Source organism: Neoarius graeffei, chromosome 12 (genome assembly GCF_027579695.1).
Source record: "Neoarius graeffei isolate fNeoGra1 chromosome 12, fNeoGra1.pri, whole genome shotgun sequence".
NCBI lineage: Eukaryota > Metazoa > Chordata > Actinopteri > Siluriformes > Ariidae > Neoarius > Neoarius graeffei.
The window spans coordinates 24,184,975-24,200,610 of NC_083580.1; the positions used below are offsets into that span (position 1 = coordinate 24,184,975).

Below are 15,636 nucleotides of genomic sequence, written 5' to 3' on the forward strand. Positions count from 1 at the left end.
CTTTACAATTTAAAATGCCACAACACTATTTAAATATCTTCATGATCATGCTGAGGTAGTTCAAAAAAAGAGGTGCAATATCCAACATATCAATTTGACCTTAGATAAAAGTATAAATTTTATTATATTATTCGCAAGACAAACATTATGAATGGGCCCCAAAATTTAATATCCATATTAAGAATACATAATTAGATTCCAAAAGAAAATGTCTTTTAGAAATATTATTAAAGCTACCACATTTATTCAGAATATAATCCACACATTATTTTTAAATTACCTTTTAATTTGGCTGCTGTAATTCTATATAGGACAGTGAAATTTATATCTCTCATAGTACATTTCATTTTTATTATTGTAACAAGAAAAGAAAAGTGACATGGGTAGGATTCTTTAGTGTCTTACTGCCATGGTTGATTTAATTTCCAGACCAAACAAAACCCACAAGCTATTTTGTAGGTAAGGTTACACTATAAATAACTTAAGGATTTATGCCATTACACAACACTTTTATTAACTTAAAAAAGTCTAAGTATAAATCAGTAAAACATTAAGCTCCAGAACTGTTGGCACCCTTCAAGGAAATAAGCAATAATTAATACATACAATATAAACTTTGCAACAAAAAAAAAATTCATATTTAGTTCACACAAACAATAAGAATTTTACAATTTACAATTTTTTTCTTCAAAACCCCTGTGATGCATCAGAATAGGGAAAAGTAAAAATCTTTTAACACTGCTATATATAAAAACCAACCAAACAAAAAAAAAAACAAAACCCACAGACAAAAATCCCATTAAGCACTATCAGGAACAATAAAAAAATTAAAATCTCTAATAGCTCAAAATTTTGCATGAAGAGGATGCATGAGCATACTACCACCACATACAGTGAGGAAGGCAAAGACGACCCAAAGATTTAGTTGATTTGTGGATTGTGCAGTTTCAAAATCAATGATTAAATGAAATCTCCAGAACAACTAAAGTGTACAAAATGTTAACTAAAAAGCCTTTTCTGAGAGCAACCCACAAAATGCAGCACCTAAACATCGGCGTATTTGTGGAACAACAATTTTGAATTGTGTTCTCATGAGACTGAAAAACTAAATTGAACCGAACATCTGAAACTCTGAATTGAAGAGGATGATTCCAAATGCACAAGTCTGCACGTCTGCTTTATTATGTCTGTTTTTTATTATTATATTCCCAGGAAGGCTTCACCAATTATTCTTCTGTGGGTACTAATAATTTTGAGACCTTTTTCCACAGGGAAAGAAGTTAAGAAAATGTTAAGCTCAAAATATTGAATAACTGAACATGTTCTACAGTAATTTTTGCACCACTCTCATTGAGGGTGCCAATACTTCTGGAGTAATTGTAAAACAAAATCTTAACAATAATTTACCATGAATCTTAAAAAAAAAAAAAAAATCCAAAAGCACAATCTTTTCTGCTTGCAGCAAAACACTGGCAAAAGGAGTCCCTAAAGATTGGATTTCCACTTGCAACAAACCAGTTTCTTTCATGTGTGTGTCCGGGATACGTCAAATAAAAGACTGAAGAACTTGATAAAACGGTACTGGAGTATGTGAATTATGAGCATTAGGAGTCAGCCCAGCTTTGCTCCACAATAGCAGAAACTCTTTTCTCATACTCCCGCTTGTTTTCTTGATAGAGTTGTGCTGCCTGGCTGTTGGCTGGGCTGTTAGGGTTCGGCTCATCCAGCAAGGACTGCATTAAATGGAAAAAAATAAAATAAATAAATAAATGGAAAAAATTAGACATAGGTGAGTTTTGCCATGTAATTTCTGTAATTTCTCACCCACCGTAAGACAAAATGGAGCAATATGTGAAACAGAGTTCAGCTATCAAAAAATGAAATACAGCAATCATTATGGCATGGTATATAACAACCTTAAGCTGCATGCTTTATTTGCCATCTGTGGTTGGATGTTTTGAGACAAATCTATAAAAACCTCATCAGATGTGATACAGTATGATAATTATGCAGTTATTTCACTTCATGAATTGGAATCAGCATATTTTTATTTTGTTGTGAGTTTTAATATTTGTGTCAATTGACTGTATACTAGGTATTAACGATATCCCATCATTACTGGGATGTTTTAATAATGATATCAGCAGGGGTGATAGCGTTCCAGCGCCGCGCCGGATTTCCGGCGTACCGTGGCTGGGGAAAAAAAAAAAAAAATCTAGTTCGCCCATTGTCCTGTGTCATTCTGAGATGTGCAGATAGACAGTAAAGGGAATTCGCATGATATGGAACTAGTGGGAAAAAAGTGCCGTCACGGCACGAATTAGACCCTAATTCGTGCCGTGACGGCACTTTTTTCCCACTAGTTCCATATCATGCGAATTCCCTTTACTGTCTATCTGCGCATCTCAGAATGACACAGGACAATGGGCGAACTAGATTTTTTTTTTCCCCCCAGCCACGGTACGCCGGAAATCCGGCGCGGCGCCGGAACGCTATCACCCCTGTATCAGTGGCAGCTCTAACATGGACTACATACATTTTTTTAAACCTTGTAACACTCAAAAGTTCAAATATTCATTGTCCTGGATTTAAGAAAAAAAAAAGTACATGAAATAATATATAGGGGTATTACCTTGGGACACTGCTATGTTGGTCTTTATACCCCTGTCCTAAAGGTTTCTGAAACCTTTAATTTGAGGTACTCAATTGTGTCAGGGTGTGTCAAATTGTAAAAAAAATAAATAATAATCCTTACTGCACTGTTTTAAAATCAACAATAAACAAAGTACTACATAATGTGATTTACTCTGATGATACAGCAGCAGAGGCAACTGTTCTAAGGTTACTAGGGAAGTCCAGGTTACTGTAAAATGGTCACAAACAAGTTTCTGTTAAATATGTATTTACATTACTTAACTAATTCCAAATCGATATTTTGTGCTAGAAAGTGCTCAGCTTTACGACTAGTTCGTTCAGTAGTTATTTCTTGCTGGTCGTCATAATCTGATAACGTGGATCCCCCATGCCTGTGGAAGCATGACCCACTGAAATCCTATTGATTCTCAGCATCTCTGTAGTTTAATGCCACTACGAGATATGCTTTGATCTCAGTGCAGCAAAGCTAGATGTTTATTGGACAACATACTTTTAAAACGTAATCTCTGGACGCCCGGCTTCACTGGGGGTCTATGGAGAGTCACTGACAATAAGGCGGGACTGAACGCTGGGCTTCTGTATGATGATTGGAGGAACTCTCAAATCTCTTCTGAATGTCATGTGACTGACAGCGTTTTAAAACGAGTGCTCTGAGAGCACAATATCCCCTGCTGGCAACTACACCATAACTCTGGTAAAATGCGCCCGAATTGAACGAAATTGCAATATGCATATTACCGACATATAACAAAGAATCCTGTCAAGTTTCGTGAAATTCCTCCAAAATTTGAAGGAGGAGTTGATTTCAGAAGGTGAGTACCGTTCCCTGGACGGACCGGCAAACATCGCCACGACAATCCCCCTTCGGGCCTTTCGGCCAGCGGGGGATAATTATACGTCACATTGGAGGGATTCAAGTGAAGTTCTGAGAGTTCTTTTCCTACCAATATACAGTTCCTATTTCCATTTGCATATACTGTAAATATAGAGTTCGTGAGTTTGTTACTTGCTTTCGTTTCAGTTTAATAAAAGGTTGTTTATTTTAAGCCAGGCAATAGAGGGGAAATCTAGCCAGCTGTTAACTAGCTGTTAGCTGTGCAAAATAGCAAACATTGCTAATGTTGTCCACCTGATTTTGGAGAAGACATTTGATGTTCTTCCTTAAGAGGAGAGGCTCAAAATTAAACAACAAGGCAGATCAATGCCCAAGATTGATTTAATTCAAAAGTCAGGGAGACACAATTGCTCATTTCAGCTGTCTTGGTATGACAAAGTAAACTGGTTAACTGGGAGTGCTTTGATGAAGAGAATGTACTGTTGGCCTTGTTTCTTAATGAAACCATCCCAGGGATGTATTATTTGGTCAAAACTGGGTTTTGGAGATTTGACCAACTTTGACAGGGCATACAAAAGGCGTGACAAAAGCAAGGAACACTTAAGTTCACGTGCATGCTTGAGTTTACTTGGCAGAATTAGAGTAGGACATGGCAGAGTTCACATATAAATAACAAATTGACAAATAACTGAAGTTTATTACATAGACCTAAAACCGAGCTTCCCCTATTTCAAAAGGCCAACAGCTGTCACTGCATAGCAGTAATGGATAAAGCAAATAAATTAAAGACTAACTAGTTTAATAGTTTAAAACTAGTCACTGACATTTTCAGAACCTGCTGGCTGCTGTGCTTAAAGTATGATGACCTAGTTAAATAGTTAAGTGCATTAATAAAGACTAAGGAAAATGCATACTTGAATCTTTGGGGAACTTTATGTAGCCATAGACTGATATCTCCAAAACAGCATATCAAGCTTACAGCTCTGAGGAAAAATGTCTAACGTCAACTATGAGCAGTGGTGTTCTCTCCTTTCATTACACAATCATGATTTTATTACTGAACATGTTCTATTTAACTGTGAGGTGATTTGTATGCTGCATTAGTTATAATAGTTACACAGTTATGGAACACTTTACAGTGTTTTCACATCTATGCATGTTCCTGATTATGAAGACTATCATCTGGTGAAGATAAGCCTTATACAACCCCAATTTCAAAAAAGTTGGGACAAAGTACAAATTGTAAATAAAAACGGAATGTAATAATTTACTAATCTCAAAAACTGATATTGTATTCACAATAGAACAGACAACATATCAAATGTCGAAAGTGAGACATTTTGAAATTTCATGCCAAATATTGGCTCATTTGAAATTTCATGACAGCAACACATCTCAAAAAAGTTGGGACAGGGGCAATAAGAGGCTGGAAAAGTTAAAGGTACAAAAAAGGAACAGCTGGAGGACCAAATTGCAACTCATTAGGTCAATTGGCAATAGGTCATTAACATGACTGGGTATAAAAAGAGCATCTTGGAGTGGCAGCGGCTCTCAGAAGTAAAGATGGGAAGAGGATCACCAATCCCCCTAATTCTGCGCCGACAAATAGTGGAGCAATATCAGAAAGCAGTTCGACAGTGTAAAATTGCAAAGAGTTTGAACACATCATCATCTACAGTGCATAATATCATCAAAAGATTCAGAGAGTCTGGAAGAATCTCTGTGCGTAAGGGTCAAGGCCGGAAAACCATACTGGGTGCCCGTGATCTTCGGGCCCTTAGACGGCACTGCATCACATACAGGCATGCTTCTGTATTGGAAATCACAAAATGGGCTCAGGAATATTTCCAGAGAACATTATCTGTGAACACAATTCACCGTGCCATCCGCCGTTGCCAACTAAAACTCTATAGTTCAAAGAAGAAGCCGTATCTAAACATGATCCAGAAGCGCAAACGTCTTCTCTGGGCCAAGGCTCATTTAAAATGGACTGTGGCAAAGTGGAAAACTGTTCTGTGGTCAGACGAATCAAAATTTTAAGTTCTTTATGGAAATCAGGGATGCCGTGCCATTCGGACTAAAGAGGAGAAGGACGACCCAAGTTGTCATCAGCGCTCAGTTCAGAAGCCTGCATCTCTGATGGTATGGGGTTGCATTAGTGCGTGTGGCATGGGTTGCTTACACATCTGGAAAGACACCATCAATGCTGAAAGGTATATCCAGGTTCTAGAGCAACATATGCTCCCATCCAGACGACATCTCTTTCAGGGAAGACCTTGCGTTTTCCAACATGACAATGCCAAACCACATACTGCATCAATTACAGCATCATGGCTGCGTAGAAGAAGGGTCCGGGTACTGAACTGGCCAGCCTGCAGTCCAGATCTTTCACCCATAGAAAACATTTGGCGCATCATAAAACGGAAGATACGACAAAAAAGACCTAAGACAGTTGAGCAACTAGAATCCTACATTAGACAAGAATGGGTTAACATTCCTATCCCTAAACTTGAGCAACTTGTCTCCTCAGTCCCCAGATGTTTACAGACTGTTGTAAAGAGAAAAGGGGATGTCTCACAGTGGTAAACATGGCCTTGTCCCAACTTTTTTGAGATGTGTTGTCATGAAATTTAAAATCACCCAATTTTTCTCTTTAAATGATACATTTTCTCAGTTTAAACATTTGATATGTCATCTATGTTCTATTCTGAATAAAATACGGAATTTTGAAACTTCCACATCATTGCATTCCATTTTTATTTCCAATTTGTACTTTGTCCCAACTTTATTGGAATCGGGGTTGTACTACATGTCTGAAAAGAACTTTGTTACGTTGCATTATGCTTATACCCATAAAGTAATATGGACAAAGTATTATGCATCATTACAATAGGGCAGTGTTTATTAGATCACTAATGTTATGGCATATGAACATCAAAGTTTCTGTGACAAACCACACTTAATTGGACTGTTATTAGTCCATATCAATAACAAGGCAGCATGGTTACCTTGCTTCAAGAAACATAAGGTTTCTCTTCCAAGTGTGAGCTAAACGTGCATATCAAAAGTGTCAATTGTGTTTTAAAAATAGAAGCATTAACTTGAACTTAACCACAATACCAAAAAATATTCTCAAGAATGATAACTCACCTGGATAGATGTCAGAATAGAGGATACATCATATGTAGGACTCCAGCGATTCTGAAGAATATCTAAACATATACTGCCATCTGCATAAACTGTGAGATTAAAACAACTTATTTTCTTTGCTAACACTGGTACAAAAAACATATTGTAACGATAAACAATATAAGCTCACTAGACTAGTATGGCTGGTTCACTTAGAGTATGCGTAACCCCCCCAGTTGCAGTCTACTCAATACTGCTAAAAAAAGTACTAAAACCTGCATTTGGCAAGTCTATACTTCAAAACAATATAATACAAGCATGCAGTATAGTTACAATTTTGGAAAGAAAGAAACAAACAGCAAAGATATAGTATATTAGCTAATAAGTGCAATATATTTAACAGTTATTCCATGAAATCAAGTCATACATGAGCTGATAACTGACCAGATGCATTGCGCCAAGTCGGCTATATGCCATGTACAATGAGATTGAGTGGAATAACTTCTATTCTATCCACATTCACTGGATTTTGAGAAAGGGAGCATTTTTCTTTTTTGCAAATTCAATAAATAAAAACTTAAAATGTACGACAAAATCATTTCCGCTCAGAATGTAAACAAACCAGCAAAATGACAGTAGCAATTTGTGAAAAATGCTATAATAATATACATCCATTATCTGTAACCGCTTATCCTTTTGCAGGGTCACAGGCAAGCTGGAACCTATCCCAGCTGACTATGGGCAAGAGACGGGGTACACCCTGGACAAGTTGCCAGGTCATTGCAGGGCTAACACAGAGGCAAACAACCATTCGCGCTTATTCACACCTACGGTCAATTTAGAGCCACCAATTAGCCTAACCTACATGTCTTTGGACTGTGGAGCAAACCGGAGCAAACCCATGCACACACGGGGAGAACATGCAAACTCCACACAGAAAGGCCCTCATTGACCGCTGGGCTCGAACCCAGAACCTTCTTGCTGTGAGGCGACAGTGCTAACCACTATACCACTGTGCTGCCAGCTATAATAATAATTCTTGAAAAAAAAAAAAGATACGTTATTACAATCAAATACTTGCTTTCCATGTTTTGTTGCTTTTTTGGTATTTTGTTTTCAAGTAGAGTTTTTATTTCAGTTGGTTCAGCAACATGCTCTGCCATTTAGTTTTTCCTCTACTCACAGTATATGAGCTGATATCCTAGTAGTAGAGTAGCCAATTAGAGCGTGCGATTGCTCATATCCAGTGAATGTGGATATATAACAAATAATGGATATTCGAGTAGGCTGGGCAATATGATATCCACTCACCGAACACATTATTAGGAACACTATACTAATACTGGGTAGGGCATCCCTTTGCTCTCAAAACAGCCTGAATTCTTTAAGGCATGGATTCCACAAGATGTTGGAAACATTCCTTTGAGACTCTGGTCCATGTTGACAGGATCGCATCATGCAATTCCTGCAGATTTTTCAGGTGCACTTTCATGCTGTGAATCTCCTGTTCTACCACATCCCAAAAGGTGTTCTACTGGATTCACATCTAATGACTGGGAAGGCCACTGAAGAACATTAAACTCATTGCCATGTTCATGAAACCAGCGTGAGATGACTTTTGCTTTGTGATAGGGTGCATTTTCATGCTGGAGGTAGTTATTAGAAGATGGTAAACTGCGGCCATTGTGGCACATGATCAGCAACAATACTCAACTAGGCTGTGGCATTCAAGTGATGACTGATTGGTATTAACAGACCTAAAGTGTGCTAAGAAAACTTTCCCCACATCATTATGCCACCTCCACCAACCTGGACTGTTGACACAAGGCAGGCTGGGTTCATGGACTCATGCTATTGGCACCAAATTCTGGCCCTCCCATCTGTGTGCCTCAGTAAAAATCAATATTTAACAGACCAGGCTGTTTTTTTCCAGACTGCCGGAGGTGAAACCTGATGTGTTCTGCTGTTGTAGCCCATCCTCCTCAAGGTTGGACATGTTGTGCATTCTGAGATGGTTTTCTGCTCACCACAACTGGACAGTGTTTGTCGGCATGAACGTGGCCTTCCTGTCAGCCCGAACCAGTTAGGCCATTATCTGTTGACTTCTCTCAAAAACAAGGTGCTTCCATCCACAGAACTGCAGCTCACTGGATGTTTTTTCTTCAGTGTACCATTTGGAGTAAGCTCTAGAGACTGTTGTGCATGAAAATCCCAGGAAATCAGCAGTTACAAGAAATATTCAAGCCAGCCCGTCTGGCACCAACAATTAGGCCACGGTCAAAAATCACTGAGATCACATTTTCCCTCCCCATTCTGATGGTAGACATGAACATTACTTGAAACTGTTGGCCTGTATCTGCATGATTTTATGCATTGCACTACTGCCACATGATTGCCTGATAATTTCATTAATGATTAGGTGTACAGGTGTTCCTAATAAAGTGCTCTGTAAGTGTATAGTGTGTACCTTTGAAATATCTTCAAGAATTGCAATATATGATATTTTTGTCACATCAACCACCCCCTAGTTTGGAACATTATTTTTTTTAAAACAAAAAATTGACTGACTGCATTTACTAAGAATATTAAGAACATACGCTACTGATATATTTTTCAGAGAGATATGGTTACAGACAATAAAACTCAGGAAACAGTTGCTCACCATTTGGGTGGAACATTTTGGAGATAAATCGAACTGTAGGAGGCTTATTTGGATATTCTTCTGAAAATTCTATTACAAGCTTAAATGTTCCTGCAAGAGTATACACAATTTCACATTACAGAGAACAAATACGTTACATAGCCTAACACAGGGGTTTTCAAAGTGTGGGAGAGTCAGCCCCCCCCTCAGAGAGCAAATAAACAACAGCGCCCCCACTTACAATTTTTGTTGTTGCTATACTTAATGTTCCATTCGTATTTAAAAAAAAATGGATCCATGGCGTGGTGTTCGAGCAATGTTGCTGACGGTGTCACGGCAGCAGTGCTGGAGATGTGGGACTTGTTTTCGTGCGCCTTTTGGTGGGACTGTGGCTGCTACACCACAGGAATTACATCTTGACCCCCACTTGGTGGACTTTTTACTTTTTATTATTTTTTTAATTATATTTTTTATTTATTTTTTCTTTCCTTGTCTATAATTGTAAAGCGTCCTTGGGTTTTTTGAAAGGCGCTATATAAATTTAACTTATTATTATTATGGTTGTTGTACACTTTTTTTCTTTTACACATTTTAAATGTCTGTGCTTTTTAAAACATCTTTTTTTTTTTTTTTTTACACATTTTAAACATCTGTGCTTTTTTAAAACCTTTTTTTTTTACACATTTTAAACATCTGTGCTTTTTTAAAACCTTTTTTTTTTACACATTTTAAACATCTGTGCTTTTTTAAAACCTTTTTTTTTTTACACATTTTAAACATCTGTGCTTTTTTAAAACCTTTTTTTACACATTTTAAACATCTGTGCTTTTTTAAAACCTTTTTTTTTTTTACACATTTTAAACATCTGTGCTTTTTTAAAACCTTTTTTTACACATTTTAAACATCTGTGCTTTTTAAACCTCTTTTTTACACATTTTAAACATCTGTGCTTTTTTAAAACCTTTTTTTTTTTTACACATTTTAAACATCTGTGCTTTTTTAAAACCTCTTTTTACTACACATTTTAAACATCTGTGCTTTTTTAAAACCTCTTTTTACTACACATTTTAAACATCTGTGCTTTTTTAAAACCTTTTTTTTTTACACATTTTAAACATCTGTGCTTTTTTAAAACCTTTTTTTACACATTTTAAACATCTGTGCTTTTTAAACCTCTTTTTTACACATTTTAAACATCTGTGCTTTTTTAAAACCTTTTTTTTTTACACATTTTAAACATCTGTGCTTTTTTAAAACCTTTTTTTACACATTTTAAACATCTGTGCTTTTTTAAAACCTTTTTTTTTTTACACATTTTAAACATCTGTGCTTTTTAAACCTCTTTTTTACACATTTTAAACATCTGTGCTTTTTTAAAACCTCTTTTTACTACACATTTTAAACATCTGTGCTTTTTTAAAACCTCTTTTTACACATTTTAAACATCTGTGCTTTTTAAACCTCTTTTTTACACATTTTAAACATCTGTGCTTTTTTAAAACCTTTTTTTTTTTACACATTTTAAACATCTGTGCTTTTTTAAAACTTTTTTTTTTTACACATTTTAAACATCTGTGCTTTTTTAAACCTCTTTTTTACACATTTTAAACATCTGTGCTTTTTTAAAACCTTTTTTTACACATTTTAAACATCTGTGCTTTTTTAAAACCTTTTTTTACACATTTTAAACATCTGTGCTTTTTTAAAACCTTTTTTTTTTTACACATTTTAAACATCTGTGCTTTTTAAACCTTTTTTACACATTTTAAACATCTGTGCTTTTTTAAAACCTCTTTTTTTTTACACATTTTAAACATCTGTGCTTTTTTAAAACCTCTTTTTACTACACATTTTAAACATCTGTGCTTTTTTAAAACCTTTTTACACATTTTAAACATCTGTGCTTTTTAAACCTCTTTTTTACACATTTTAAACATCTGTGCTTTTTAAACCTCTTTTTTTACACATTTTAAACATCTGTGCTTTTTTAAAACCTTTTTTTTACACATTTTAAACATCTGTGCTTTTTTAAAACCTTTTTTTTTTACACATTTTAAACATCTGTGCTTTTTTAAAACCTCTTTTTACTACATATTTTAAACATCTGTGCTTTTTTAAAACCTCTTTTTACACATTTTAAACATCTGTGCTTTTTTAAACCTCTTTTTACACATTTTAAACATCTGTGCTTTTTTAAACCTCTTTTTACACATTTTAAACATCTGTGCTTTTTTAAACCTCTTTTTACACATTTTAAACATCTGTGCTTTTTTAAACCTCTTTTTACTACATATTTTAAACATCTGTGCTTTTTTAAACCTCTTTTTACACATTTTAAACATCTGTGCTTTTTTAAACCTCTTTTTACACATTTTAAACATCTGTGCTTTTTTAAACCTCTTTTTTACACATATTAAACATCTGTGCTTTTTTAAAACTTTTTTTTTTTTTTTTTACACATTTTAAACATCTGTGCTTTTTTTAAAAAAAAAATCTTGTTTTACACATTTTAAACATCTCATAGCATCGTTAGCTAGCACCTCTTGGCAAACAACACACTGTGGCAGTGGAACATCTTCAGATCAAGTCCATGAAAATCCAAACTTTAAATAATCGTGGTCATACGTCCTTTTTTTGCTTGGCCCAGACACTCTCTCCTCACTCACTGTAGCTTTAGGTACTAAAAATCGATCCATTTTGTCTCTGGCAAAGGCTAGCTGAAGTTCGCTAAATGTCCGCAATAGTAACTTATTCTGGTTTATTTTTCCTCACGTTGCACCCCCCCTGAAGAACTCTGGCGCCCCCTAGGGGAGGCGCACCCCACACTTTGAAAAGCCCTGGCCTAACACATTAACATTTGTTAAAACAGATAAAGAATAGCCATTATGTAGAATAATAACCCCTGGAGCTTGCCACAGGTAATTACAGGTTTTTTTTTGGTATGCCAGCAAATTACACAAGGCACTGAAACTATTTTATTAATAACTATGATATTAAATCAATAGAATGATCGGTCCACCACCACATTAAAACTGCACTGCCTACACAGGTAAGTACAGTTTCATCAGTCCCTTCTTTTTCCACTGGGCCCTCATTTTGTACAACTATAGGATACCTCAGTAACAGCATTATTTTAAAAGATCACACTGAATACTGAATTATTGATTTTGTGCAAACTCAATCTTTCCAACATGACTACTGGGGGGTTAACATTTATTTAATGTGATAAAATAATAACTTACCATCCTCAAATGGCGTTCCTACAGGTCTGAAAAACAAAAAAAAAGTTACTTCAATACTTGATATTTATATGCATTTTATTTAATGGCAATGCATTACCCACTATTAATTTCCATGTTTTATTTTTGAAACCAGATCAGTTCATACGTACTACCTTGTTCATTAGACAGACCATATGGGTCAGTTAATAAATGTGACTTTTTACTACGCACCCAAAAATAACAGCATTCCACAGCATGATATTGTTTTCTGAAGGAGCACCACTCACACCAGTTGGTGGGTCTTCTTGAAGCCTAATGAACATAAGACAAACATGAACTTATGAATAGTTGTTATAAAATCCTGCTTTGTTATAATACCACAAAGATACTGGCCCCTGAAGTGCAGTCATGTAAAAAGAAAGTACACCCTCCTTCAAGTCAATGTTTTTATTTATCAGGCCCGAAATAATAGGATCTGTGGTTCTCACCAATGTCTATAAACAAACAACCTCCAGTGACAACAACCCCCCCCCCCCCAGATTTCAATATGTATTCATTTTTTTCCAAAAAGGAAATCAACATTCAGAAACCAAGTGAGGAAAAAAATAAGTATACCCTATTGTTCAGTAACACGTAGAACCACCTTTAACAACAATAACATGAAGCAAACATTTTCTGTAGGAAAAAATGTTCTCTTGCATTGTCTTAGAAAAATTTCAACCCGTTCTGGTGCCCATTCATGCTTGAGGATATTTGTTTATGCACTGTGCTCTTAAAGGGGCTGGCTCACCCTTCCCAGAATCCTCTGCACCAAATGAGGCGCAGTCACCATTTTTTATTCTAGCGATATTCCAAAAACAAACAACAATAATTTAGCGACATTCTTTTTAACAAAACCAGGACAATCATTCAGTAAAGAACCTATTAACCCACTATTAAGTACGATGGAGGATCTGTGACGATATGGGTCTGTTTTCTTCCTTCATTGGGCCTGGAAACCTTGTTAAGATACATAGCATCACAAACTCCATGAGGTATTTGGAGATTTTAAATTAACATCTGACTAGCTCTGCCCATAATATGCATATGGGTCATGGTTGAATTTTAGAGCAGGACAATAGTCCAAACATATATATGCAAAACCACAGAAAAAAAATGGTTCAGATTTCTTGCAAGGAACATTCTGCAAGTTCTCCCTCACTGAAAGTAATCTCTCTCACTTCTTCTAGCTTGTCCTACTTGTGTGTGTGGGGTCGCTGTCATATGGACCCTATTGATCCACAGATCATATTAAGTGGAGCCGAATTTTACGCTGGATGCCCTTCCTGGCGCAACCTTCCCATTTCCGGGCTTGGGAAACAACCAACCATTCACACCTATGGACAATTCTAACTGCATGTCTTTGGACTGTGGGGGAAACCAGAGCACCCAGAGGTACCCCACATGGACACAGGGGTAACACAAACTCCACACAGGTCCCTGCAGGCCACTGGGCTCCAACCCATAACCTTCTTGCTGTGAGGTGACAGTGCCAACCACTGCACCACCCCACTGAAAGCAATCTATCGGTTAAAAAAATGTGTGATATGATTCACAAGTGTCAAGGGTGCCACATCTCTCAGTTCATTTGAGACAACAAATGCACTTAGGGAGGCACCTACCATGTTGTTCCAACCACTAGTGAGGGCAACAGAAGAAAGCATAATGAAGGAACCCACTTCAAAGTAGTAGCCACTAACCCTAGGTGCACATGAATTCTGACATGAGTAGGAGGAGAGAAAAAGGGGCCGATGGCTGAAAGATAACGGTGTTTTTTTTTTTAAATCAAACATATACGTCATACAGTCGTAAGGTCTCGGCTTAGATGCGCACGAGCCCAAGAAGGTATCCAGGTGACCGTTTTAGGTCACAGGATAACACAGACTAATATTTGCGTATATTATACAAAATGAGTTTCGATTTAAGCAGAGCAGTGCTGGTTTGTTTGGATTATTATTCAGTTTATTTCAATTACATTACATAGCTACCTATGTGGCTGGCTGGCTGGCTGGGTAGCTAACTAGCTTGCTAAACCTTCCGCTAACATGGCACACCTTTAGTTACGTTAAAAAAAGAAAAAAAACCCCATAAGCACGATAATCAAATCATGTACTGTTTGGCGTCATACAGTAATCCATTACGAGCTAGCTAGACTTATTTAACAAGCTATCTAGCAGTTTTAAATAGCTAGCAAGCAGTACTGAAAAAAAAACAACAACCCAAAAAACAAAACAGCAGTCTTAAATATACTTAAGATACCTTTTGAAGTCCCTCATTAATCGCCTCCTTGCCGGTGTAGACATGATTCGGCTTTATTTAATCATAAAATGTGTAGGAGTGATAAAACGACAGACTCAGGTCTAGGTACCGTGTTTCTTTCTTCCAAACAACAAGTGACGTCATAGTAGATGGATTCCTCCGCCAGGAAGAAGGCAGGGTTATTCTACGAAGCGAGATAACTCAGTAAACCAGATTTATTTTAACAAGCCTGGCTAATTTTGGTCAATTTCGGTTACTACCGCAACATGTGATTTTTGAAAAATCTGCTTTATGCTATGTTAGTTTCGAAGCATTTGTCTATCTTGATAAATTCCATTGGACAACCCTTGTGTTTTCGTAGTCCCGTCGGGCAGAAACAATGCCCAGAAACAATGTTCCACCTTAGAGCACTCCAAACATTTTTTTAATTAGATCAAGTCAAAAATCGGAATACATACATCAACATACATGGGGTACAAAAATACAAAAAATAAATCACAAAGAGGAATGCAAATCTGCAAGCACGCAGAGAGTCCTGTCTGCTTTCTGGCTGTATAGTCCCATTAAAGTGTTCAGATAGGATTTGATTTCATTTTTAAATGCAATGATTGAGAGTGTCCCCCCACTTACATTTGTGGATGTGGAATTTTCCTAACAGGATAAGAAGATTTATGGTGAAAATGTGATTTTTACAAAAGGCTTCTTTCTAAAAAAAACCAAACAAACATCTTTTTGATTAAGTGTAACACTGCAGGACCATAACACACCACACGTTCTCTACTTCAGGCCAGAAGTACCTTGTGTAAACGCATTCGTAAAATAAATAGGAAATAGTTTCAGTCATAGTCACACAGAAA

The 15,636-nt window shown here is 36.4% G+C and overlaps 1 protein-coding gene across 2 annotated transcripts; it reads right to left on the minus strand.

Annotated features, from left to right (window-relative positions):
• Positions 1 to 265: 265 nt before the first annotated feature.
• On the minus strand, positions 266 to 15,112 carry LOC132895302 (ubiquitin-conjugating enzyme E2 B). 2 transcript variants are annotated; one of them, XM_060935718.1, is made up of 6 exons: positions 14,780 to 15,112; positions 12,713 to 12,793; positions 12,503 to 12,528; positions 9,282 to 9,371; positions 6,641 to 6,729; positions 266 to 1,733 (listed from the first exon to the last, which is right to left on the minus strand). In XM_060935718.1, exons 1-6 carry the CDS (start codon positions 14,821 to 14,823, stop codon positions 1,605 to 1,607), a joined length of 459 nt encoding a protein of 152 aa, XP_060791701.1. In that variant the 5' UTR covers positions 14,824 to 15,112; the 3' UTR covers positions 266 to 1,604. The 2 variants fall into 2 exon arrangements, with proteins under 2 accessions (XP_060791701.1, XP_060791702.1); XM_060935719.1 differs by lacking the exon at positions 9,282 to 9,371.
• Between the last annotated feature and the right edge of the window lie 524 nt (positions 15,113 to 15,636).